The sequence below is a fragment of the Aulostomus chinensis genome, chromosome 6 (assembly GCF_037954235.1).
Source record: "Aulostomus chinensis isolate RoL2024-O1b breed Wild chromosome 6, RoL_Achi_v1.0, whole genome shotgun sequence".
Lineage (NCBI taxonomy): Eukaryota > Metazoa > Chordata > Actinopteri > Syngnathiformes > Aulostomidae > Aulostomus > Aulostomus chinensis.
Window position 1 is genome coordinate 27,501 of NC_141325.1, and position 11,062 is coordinate 38,562.

At 43.1% G+C, this 11,062-nt stretch overlaps 1 protein-coding gene and 1 long non-coding RNA gene across 2 annotated transcripts in view; one reads left to right on the forward strand and one right to left on the reverse strand.

The window, feature by feature from the left end:
- Positions 1-7,623, reverse strand: part of LOC147259546 (noelin-like) — an 8,897-nt gene extending 1,274 nt beyond the window's left edge. The window contains exons 1-6 of the mRNA XM_086205544.1: positions 7,397-7,623; positions 4,667-4,816; positions 3,037-3,192; positions 2,046-2,265; positions 1,713-1,819; positions 1-884 (exon numbers count right to left, since the gene is read on the reverse strand). The exon at positions 1-884 is cut by the window's left edge and continues 1,274 nt beyond it. Coding sequence (XP_086061670.1) covers positions 222-884; positions 1,713-1,819; positions 2,046-2,265; positions 3,037-3,192; positions 4,667-4,816; positions 7,397-7,465 — 1,365 coding nt within the window. The 5' untranslated portion in view covers positions 7,466-7,623 and the 3' untranslated portion in view covers positions 1-221. The remainder of the gene's footprint in view (positions 885-1,712; positions 1,820-2,045; positions 2,266-3,036; positions 3,193-4,666; positions 4,817-7,396) is intronic.
- LOC147259547 (uncharacterized) lies at positions 1,052-4,699 on the forward strand. Its single transcript, XR_015116316.1, has 3 exons — positions 1,052-1,161; positions 1,727-1,835; positions 4,679-4,699. It is a non-coding gene; the product is annotated as an uncharacterized LOC147259547 (long non-coding RNA).
- Positions 7,624-11,062: the final 3,439 nt, after the last annotated feature.

Genomic DNA, 11,062 nt, shown 5'->3' on the forward strand with positions numbered 1-11,062 from the left:
ACCAAATAAAGTATTAAGATTTTAGGTTATGTGTGAAAAATGACTATTTAATTATTTCATATTTATTTGCCAAATAAATAACCGTGACATTTTTAGTTTTAATCGAGTTTTTGAAAGATTTTTAAAATATTGGTTTTCTTGTTTTTTTGACAGGTGGTCTAATACATTTGTTAAGCACTGAATATATGTAAAATATTGTCTATATAGAAAATAGCATGCAGTTACTGTATGAGGTGGTAAAGGGTCACATTATACAGGACTTGGTGGCCATTGTTCCAAGCATACAGTGCTCGGTCTCGAGGGTTGTAGTCCAGCATGGAAAGGTGGCTGTACTTGTTAGTCAGAGGAATGTCGATGTATTCGTAAGTGGAGGCATTGGTCGAGTAGGCGTAGTACACTTTGGTTCCACCTGAGTAACCGTTCGTGACATACAGGGTTCCACAGATCATAAATGCTTCCCCTGCGCTGCGTTTCGGATGGTTGGTGGTCCAGCTGCGAATGATTTGCAGAGTGTTGGGGTTTAACTGACTGAGGACAATATTTCCGGCATTCTGATTCGTGGCATAGACGGCCCAGAGTCCACCTTCATCCACCATGAGATCGATGTCTGAGTGACCCCCCCAGGAATAGTGGTACATGTTGTTATAGCCCGCGAAGTCAAGCTGGCGTGAGCGACTGATGAGTGATGTGCTGATGTCAAACTTGATGATGGTATGACTCTGAAACTTGTTGAAGTACAGGGAGCCATTGTAAACCACCTGACCAGTGCCAGACCAGGGGTGGGGCAGGCGGTGGGACGTGAAGTTATCGGTCGTCATGAAATCAAACATTGTCTGATACTCTCTGACAAAGCGGTTGTTATGGTAACCATCCATGTACCACACCTGAAGGAAAGAAACCAACAAGGATATTAAACAATCAAGAAAGAAAACATGTTTGTGTTTCCTCTGTCATCATTATAACACCATCATGATGTCATTATAGATCATATGCTGAATCTTCATTATAAATGACAAAACTGTCTATTTCTCAGGCAGAACACTGTGGTTATCAGGTTGCTTCTCTCTCTCCTTCCTCTGCAGCAGTGTAATTTTTCCCCAAAAAAATATCTCCATACTCATCACATGTTCACATGAGGATTTCTAATTCCAGAGAGGCAAAGTATGCATAATTCTTTTTGTTAGTTGTTGCCGTGGTGTCACAATGGTATGGGAGTTCCATTACTGTTGACTCTCTGTATGGTGGACTCAAAGTGAGCCAACTCAGAACTGAACCAGACACTCAGAGTTTCTCATAAGTGTAAATCAGCTCATAGTTCAGGGTCAGACTTACAGTTGGTTGGACCTCCTTTCTGAAATGCCTGGATCAGCTTAATACCCAATTCTTAGGAACAAATCAGGATATCCCTATGCATCATAACTCAGTTCCACCTATTCTTGTTTATAACTGGTCCAGTTATACTTTTTCTAAAATTTACTTCTGGTATTTATTACTCTTACATCTGTTGTCATTTTAAAGTATTCTTGATTTGTGTGACTAGGTACCAAGCAGCTTTTCTCTGTTATACTTGAATAAACTTAAGTATACGGAAGTGTTCAATGTATAGTAGTGCATACAGTCATCCGTAGTTTGAATAAATTTCGTAATGGTTTGACAGCTCATGTTTGTTGTCATGTTTTGTGTTTGTTGTGATTGTTTTGTATGATGCTCACTCTGTTGTCTCCAGCAGGAGCTAGTGGGTCAGTCATCCATGATCCAAACCTAGACCCAGATGTTTTGATGGTGACTGGTTCAGATATTCCTGTCAGTTTCCCGCATGCTATAAAACAAACAGGGTAATACATCAGGATACACACCTCACACATACATCTGCTACAAATCAAACACACCTCAGACATGCCTCACACACACACATCCCATGCCTCACACACATCTGACACACCTAACACACATGCTGCAGCTGGCATTTAAGACTTGATAGTCACATGGTTTGATGTTTCTCCACATGGGAGCAGCAGGTGGCAAGGAGTAGGATGCTGACTTACCAAGCCGCTGCATACATGCCCTCAGCCGGTCCTCCAGGCTGGTCACGCGGCTATGCAGCTCCTGGTAGTCCAGACCTCCCAGCTGCTCCTGCAGGGTGCCCAAAAGCGCTGTCACATTTGCTGCTTCCTCCTTAAACTGTTGCACCAGCAGAGCGTCAGCCTTATAGGCCTCCAGCACCGGGATCAGAGGGCGGAGCTCCTCCATCTTAGTCTTGATGGACTGGAAGACAGAAGGCAGAGACACTTGGAACATTTTAGTTCTCTTATGACAGGCTTCAATCACTGTGTTGACTCAGGCTGTTTCAAATCTGGACATATTCATATTCATATTCACATATACAAAATACAGTATTTATGTGTGATTTCTTATGTGGGCAGCACGGCGGTGCAGTGGTCAGCACTGTCACCTCACACTGTCTTTCTGGGTGAGTCTCCATGTTCCCCCCGTGCCTGCGTGGGTTCTCTCTGGTACTCCAGCTTCCTCCCACCGTCCAAAGACATCAATTTGGGGACGAGGCTGATTGATTCTCTAAATTGACTGTTGGTATGAATGTGAGTGTGAATGGTTGTCTGTCTCTGTATGTTGGCCATGCGATGGACTGGCGACCTGTCCAGGGTGTGCCCCACCTCTCGCCCGTAGCCACTGGGATACCCCCCCCCCCCACAACACTTAACAGGAATAAACGGAAGAAAATGGATGGATGGATTTCTGATGTGATCATCCATCAGACTTGCCCATATGGCTCCCTGCGATGCACAAATATATTATTAATTGCAAAATACATGAAAAAGAAATTAAATTAATTGGCATCGGCATGATGTCACCTTTTCAGACAATGAACTGGAACTGCCACTAAACTCCCTTTGATCATGTGATCTGATCTGACCCAAATGTGCTATCTGGGGGGAGTTGGGCTGGCATGACAATATATGTCAGCTGGTAGTTCATTGGTTCATCAATGATGTGATCTCAGGGGTTAAGGGGATGTACCTTGTACTGCCTGACGATGGTGTTCTCATGTCCATTCTCCACTTGTTTGAACTTGTTCTCCAGGCCTTTCAACTGGACCTCCATTTTCTCCACAAACTGTAGGTCTCTCTGGGTTCGCTGGTCGAGAACTTCAATGGACTGACTCATATTCTGCACCTGCACAATACAAATCATGTATCAGTTCATATGCTACTATCAGACTGAAGCAGCCTTTCAATGACATTATTTACACACCAGCAGGTTGGCAGTACAATTTATCCAAATGTATGTGAACATGCAATATTTTTTTAATCTATTTTTTTATGTCCAAATACCATTCTACTAAATATTCTGATGGTGGTTAGGGTGGTAGAGAGATGTCCTGCCTATACATCATGATTGACAAACTGAAGAAAACATCTTTTATTGATGCAGATCTCATTAAAATCACATCATCATCATTTTGATGGGTTTTTACAATGTAAAGGAGAAAAATTATGCCTCCAATAGTTGTGTGGCTGCAAGCATTGTACATCAGTAATAGTGTACATCCATATCAGTTCAGCATCTTTAACAGCCAGGCTATAACAGTCACACATCCACAATAGTCATCAGTCCAAAACGGTCTCTCTTTAACAGTTCCCCATTGATAATTCTTATATTTTTATAACACCTTTAACAGCCTCCTAATCAGGGGGAATCATCACCTTATCATGGTAGCGAGGCTTATGTATCACTGACTATTTCAAAATCATGCTGTCTGGTGCCTTGTTCTCCTGGTAGGGTGTTCAATGGCAAATTGGTCTGATGGGAGGTACCAGACAAAAAAAAAACTTTAAATGGCAGAGGGAGGTTTTCAATAGCACCCCGGCCAGATCTCTGGAGAAGCCATCCCGGCATTGTGTAGTCATGAAGAATACCATCGTGGGGAGTAGAAGTCACCAGTAGTAAGCCATGGCCTCATAGGCATAGAGTTGAGACACCAGGAGTGGTTCCTGGTCGTGGGGGAGATCTTTGAACTTCACTCAACAGTTATTGACCACCTCAAGCAGGGCAACCCTTAAACAGGCCTCAAAGCCTCCAAAACTGGCACAAACACCTAGGAAGCCAAAGCAAAGGACACAGATACCTGGAAGCTTGAGGTCCAGAGAGGTCGACAAAGATTTGAGCAACAACAGCAGCATCCGTGCGATGTAAATTTCAATGGAAGCAAAAAAATTTGGCTCTGCCAGATGAGCAACCCCCTACACTTGTGAACAGTGTCTAAGGGATGCCATTCTCAGGTGAGATGCGACAGTCATAAGAAGCACTGCGCCAGCACTACAGTGTATGACGAGCACCAATATTATGGTCCTCTGGGATGTTGAGATGTCTACCTTCATTATAGTCTAGGTCCACAAGAGATGAGCATTTTAACAGATCTGGTTCTATAACGGTCATGTGTCAAACATTTTGTCACCTTGTGCCATTTTTCTATATTACTGAAAGAAATTAGGTTTTAACGTCTTAGCTAGGTTTAGAACTAAACATTACTTAAATTGTCACTAGAACTACTATTACTATACAATCCTTTGGTCACTTCCAGAAGGGCCACTGTTTTAGACATGTAGTGAGGCCTGTATTTTTGTCATATTATCAAAGTATTTTGTACCTTTTCCAACAGCTGCCGGAGCTGTTTGGTTCGAGCATCTCTGGAGCACGCTGTCTGTTGAGGTGCGACCACCGTGCAAACACATCGACCATCCGAGTCCTGAGCAGAGCTATACACCTGCCAGCCTCCCTCTGGAGCAGATGGACCCACCTTTATGTAAATAGGATCGACATGTTTGTGATGATGCCCTCTACAGGCTGAACTCAGTTCTGTTACAGTTTGTTCTCATTGATGTCGTGTCAGAACAGATTCTCTTAGTTGAATTTATCCCTTGTCATATTTCAGTTACTGTTAAGTAAGTGAATGTTATTTATATAACACCTCTCACAGAGACAATTTAAAGTGTTTTACACAAGAAAAAAATGCAATAAAAATACAAAGTCCAGTAAAGTGAAAGAACAGAAAATATATAGTCACAGTGGTTCAGTTAAATGCTGTCTAAAAAGAAACATTTGTAGCTGCTGCTTCAAAATGTCCGCAGAGGGTACATTTCTCACGTCCTGTGGAAGAGCGTTACACCATCCAGGTTCCACTGACTCAAATGCTGTTTCACCTTTAGCTTTGAGCCTGGTACGGGGGACAGCCAATAGGCAGACATCAGCAGACCTCAGTGGCCTGTTACAAACATAATTCTGAAGCAAATTAGATGAGTATGCAGGTGCTTGACCATGCAGGGCTCTATAGGTGATTACCAAGGCCTTGAACTGAATCAAGAAAATTATGAGAAGTCAGTGCAAGTGGGCCACAACAGGAGTGTGTGACATTCTTCACTGGAGATGTTTTGGATGTTTTGCTGAGCATTACAAAAGTCAAGGCATGATGATAAAAATGCACAGATGACCATTTACAACTCAGAATCTGACCCATTCTGAATGTGAACGTTAACAGTCATTTGAGATGTGAACATCACCACCTGCATGTCTGCAGTGTCTAAGTATCTAATGATGTTTGTGTTGTCTAGCCCTTGAGCTAGCAGCAGTTGCAAGATAGGAGATTCCAGAGTTCCTGTTTTCGACCTACAGAACAAGTAGAGGTGCACATAGTTAAATTGTGTTTAGAGGTTACATAAGGACACACATAAAGTTAAGATTAAGTTCCATACACTACATGATGGAACAAAATGTCTGTCAAAATTCATAGGGTATATTAAAAGGCCTTATAAAACTTCTTGCTCTAAAATCTAAATAAAACAAATTGCAGGCCTTTGACCACACCCCAAAAACATCACCTTCATAATGTGATCATGTGACAGTTGTCTGGAAAACACTTTCTGTTAGTAAAGGTCAATTGTGAATGACTGTCAACTACAATTTTATGAGACTTCAGGAAACCACCACAGTTTCATAGAAACATGATGGATAAAATATTAGTCACACCTCTCACAGACTTATCATCCATCCATCCATAATCAACAGTTTATCCTGTTCAGCGTTGCAGGGAGCTGGAGCCTATCCTAGCTGACATCGGGTGAGAGGAGTACACTATGGACAGGCTGCCAGTTCATCGTGGGGTTCACGTATAGAGACAGATTCACACCTGGGGCAAATTAGAGTCTCCAGTTAACCTAATAAGGATGTTTTTGGCATTTGGGAGCCAGCTGGAGTACCCTAAGAGAGTCCACACAGACACGGTGAGAACATGTAAATAAAGACCCCAACCAGCCAGCAGATTCAAACTCAGAACATTAATGCTGTGAGGCGACAGCGCTAACTTCCGTGAGCAATTAAATAATCGTGTGATTATTAGGAGGGAATCATGGGGGCAGTCATGAACGCAAACATGAAAAAAAAATACTACTGATGAAATGTAAAATGGCGGCTGCCTATACCTCAACCTTGAGACATCCAACTGTGTCTGCTGATTTAGGAAAACAAATCAACACGTAACGAGGGAAAATCAAAGACATACGAAATCTGACCTTCCAACTTCCTGTTTTGCATCAGCTGCACTGAACAAACAATCCACGGCTCCATCAGACATTTTTGACAGTTCGAAGACCTTCAGATGCCATTTAGACAGGAAGTAGAAAGAATCATGACATTTTTTAACTTTTTAAAATCAAATTTAACCCAATGAAGCAACAATTGGAGACAATGGACATATCTTAATTCAAATTTATGTTTGCTTAGTTCCAAATGTGACCACTGGTGGCGCTAAAGTTCTCAAGGCACAAACCCAAGATTCACCCAAACCAAATGCCAAATGTTACAAGTTTCTAGCACCCACTGTGGTGGAAATGCAGCCAGAGGAAAACAAGGAATATCAAAAGAGAAACCTCACTTGAAGGGTGTGTCTGGCTCATTTTTACTGTAAAGGTCATAATACAGGTGACCACAATTACCAGGCCACTGGTTTGAAAACAAACCTGCCACCACTCATTAATCTTGTTGGTACAGTCTGCACCGCCATGGTTAAAACCAATGAACACAACTAATAAAAAAAAATCTAATTTTTCCTACCTGTACCTGTTCTGTTCAGATCATTTAGAACCATTGCAGCAACTGAGAGGCTGGCGACACAGTGAACAGTTCTATTTCAGTACCAAAAAAAATGTGTGAACATAAAAATAGGTACCACAGTACCAAGAATTCTAACACCAAAAGGTTCTAAAAGGTTTACAGCTATGAAATGACTGTGTTCTAACAGAACCTCCCAAGCAAGACTACAAGAAAACAATAGAATTGTACCATGGCGAAGTGAGACTGGAATAGAATAGAATAGAATAGATACCAGAGTGAAGTATGATCCCAACAGCAGCAGCAACAGAAAAGCATGCAGTAGATTCTCATCCGTCTCCATCTGTCTCCTCCTTGCTGTGCCTTGACAAACCTGCTTATTTATTTATTCTATTTCTGTTTGTCTTCATGCGTTTTTGTAATTTCCCTATTTATCTCTCTGCTCATCTCTCTCTCTCGTGTTGTCTTTCTCCTCTCGTTCTCTCTTCTGATGCAGCACTAAAAATCAACCAAGTGGAAATAGATCCTTTAGAGAGAGAGAGTGAGAGAGAGGGAGCAAGAGAGAGAGAGAGAGTGATGTCACAGTGTGGCTATGGAACAGATCAGTGGGAGCAGCAGGGGGAGGAGGAGCAGTCTGGGCGTGCGTGTTTGTGTGTGTGTGGGTAGAAGGAAGCCATTTGGCCTCCAGCAGGAAAATGTCGCCCCTTTATAAAATATTTCTGATCTTTGCAATTTAACAGAATCATCTTGTATTTTTACACAGTTGGGTTGCATTCAGAGGAAAAAGGAGAAGCTGAGATAATAAATAAGACTAAAGTGACCAGTTAGGTTTTCAGCCGTCAGTAGCTGATTGAGAATTGAAAGCAATAAAACATTTTTGATAGCATAGCTAAACGCTCGGTTGAACTAAATGGCCACATCATGATCATACATTTCTAACTTGATACTGAAGAGCTTGTGAAAAGCATTATTGATCAGGAATTAGGCTTCCATACATTTTATACATGCTTATAACTTCTTAAGACTACATGGTGATCCTAAATGCCTTTATTGGGCAAGCTCTCCCTTTACAGGTGAATGGTCCTCTGTTGCCCAATTTTGTGTCAGCAATTCCAACAAATGCAAATCAAAGCAACTGCCCTTATTTTGGGAAACAGGTCACTTCTGATATTTTGGTATTGTCATCAGGCGAAATCATGGTCAGTGTGCTATACTGCAAATTATCACCGCATCATTAATAGGTGTTGGATATTCATGATTACAAAGACCATAAAATATCATGCAAATGAACTTTCACTGTGTTTGATACTGAGAGGCCTTTTTATACAGAAGAAAAACTGTGTGTGTGTGTGTGTGTGTAGAAGGAAGCCATTTGGCCTTACATCGCTATAGTGATATAAACTATATGTGTTGAATATGAGTGATGGATAACATAACACTTTGGAAACTACAACAGAAAATGATATAATATTCAGGATATTCGCACCAGTATAAACTTACTGTGATAATAATATCATTCATCATAGTACAATAGGAGTACATGAGACAATTCACCATTCTGTGGTGTCCATCCATCCATCCATTTTCTTCCGTTTCATAATAATAATAATAATAATAATACATTTTATTTATAAGGCGCCTTTCAAGGCACTCAAGGTCGCCGTACAACAGTTTAAAATAGATAAATAAATAAAATAAAACATGCACGATTTAAAAGAACAACAACAGAAGTCCCTAGGAGAGCACAGGAGAGGGCATTCAGCCATACGCCTGTCTAAAAAGGGGAGTTTTGAGATGATTTTTGAAGGTGTCAATGGAGTCAATGTTTCTGATGTCAGGAGGGAGGGAGTTCCAGAGGCGAGGGGCAGAGCAACTGAAGGCTCTAGCCCCCATGGAGGTTAGACGGAAGGAGGGGACATTGAGGCTGATGGAGGAGGAAAACCTGAGAGACTGGGTGGGAATGTTGGTGTGGAGAAGGTCTGACAGGTATGAAGGCGCAAGGTTATGGATGGTTTTGAATGTATGGAGGAGGATCTTGTAGTCAATGCGGTGTTTTATGGGAAGCCAGTGGAGTTGATGTAGAACGGGGGTGATGTGACTGATGACAGGGGTTCTGGTGATGATTCGGGCAGCTGCGTTCTGGACCAATTGAAGCTGATGGAGGAGTTTGTGTGGGAGACCAAAAAGAAGTGAGTTACAATAATCCAGACGGGAGGTGACGAGAGAGTGGACCAGGATTGCAGCGCTGTTGGGAGTGAGAGATGGGCGGAGACGGTTGATATTCCGGAGGTGGAAGTAGGCGGACCGGATGGTGTTGTTGATGTGGGTATGGAATGATAAGGTGGAGTCGAGGACGACACCCAGACTCTTAACCTGAGGGGAAGGGGAAACGGAGGTGTTGTCAATGGTGAGGGTGAAACTGGGATGCTTGTTGAGTGTGGATTTGGAGGAAATGAGGACTACTTCTGTTTTATCACTGTTAAGTTTGAGGAAGTTTGAGGTGAACCAGGATTTGATTTCCTGTAAACAGGCACAGAGGGAGGAGGGTGGGAGGGTGGAGGAGGGTTTGGAGGAAACGTAGAGCTGGGTGTCGTCCGCGTAACAGTGAAAGCAGATGTTATGCTTACGGAATATCAGTCCAAGTGGGAGGAGGTATATGATGAAAAGGATAGGGCCAAGGACAGAGCCCTGGGGAACACCAGAGGAGAGTGGGGAGGGATCGGATGTGAAAGATTATAACTGAATGAATTGAGTACGGCCAGAGAGATATGAGCGGAACCAGTCCAGGGGTATGTCTGATAGTCCAATGGAGGCAAGTCGGTCGAGGAGGATGGAGTGAGATATGGTGTCAAAAGCCGCGTTCAGATCGAGAAGGATGAGAATGGATAATAGTCCGGAGTCAGCTGCCAACAGAAGGTCATTGGTGATTTTAAGGAGGGCTGTTTCTGTGCTGTGATGAGGGCGAAAACCGGATTGGAACTGCTCGTAGAGGTTATTGTTGGAGAGGTGGGCCTGGATCTGTGACACTACTACTTTTTCCAGGATTTTAGAGAGAAATGGCAGGTTGGAGATGGGACGAAGGTTATTGAAGGTGTTGGGGTCTAAACCAGGTTTCTTCAGTGTTGGAGTAACAGCAGCGGATTTAAGAGATGATGGGACAGAACCAGAGGTGAGGGAGGAATGGATGATGGCAGTTATCAGGGGCAGCAGAGACGGGAGGGAGGCTATAACCAGGGAGGATGGCAAGGGGTCAAGTTGGCAGGTGGATGGCTTGGATTTCCGGATAAGTCTGGATAAATCAGCGGCAGAGGGGAGTTGGAAGCAGGAGAGGAAGGGGGCTGGGGGGTGGGGGACAAATGGAGGTGGACAGCTGGACGTGGGAGGGGTCAGTTGCTGGTGGATGGTGGCTATTTTTGTATTGAAGAATGACATCAGGGAGTTGCAGTGGTCGGTGGAGTAGAAGTGAGGGGGGAAGGAGTCAGGGGGGCGGAGTGAATTGTTGACCAGTGAAAACAAGGCCCTGGTGTTCCCCGCACCAGCAGTGACTTGTTGTGTGAAATATTGGGATTTGGCGGAGGAGAGTGCATTTTTATACTGAAGAATGTGGTCATGGAACATCTGTTTGTGGATAGTGAGTCCAATTTTTATAGAAAGCCGCTCCAGCTGACGTCCTTTGGCTTTCAGTTGACGTAGAAGAGGAGAGAACCAGGGGGTGGAGTGGGGAAAGGAAACGGTCCGGGTCTTGAGGGGGGCGAGTGTGTTGAGCAGAGTCTGTAGACCATCATTGTAAAGAGAAACCAGTTGATCCGGGGTGGATGGGGGGGTGATGATGGAGAAACTGTAAATGCCTGATTTGAAGTCTGCTATATTAATGTTTTTAATGTTACGGAAGGATATGATACATGACTGTTTGGTTTTGGAAAGTGTCAGGCTCAGGGTG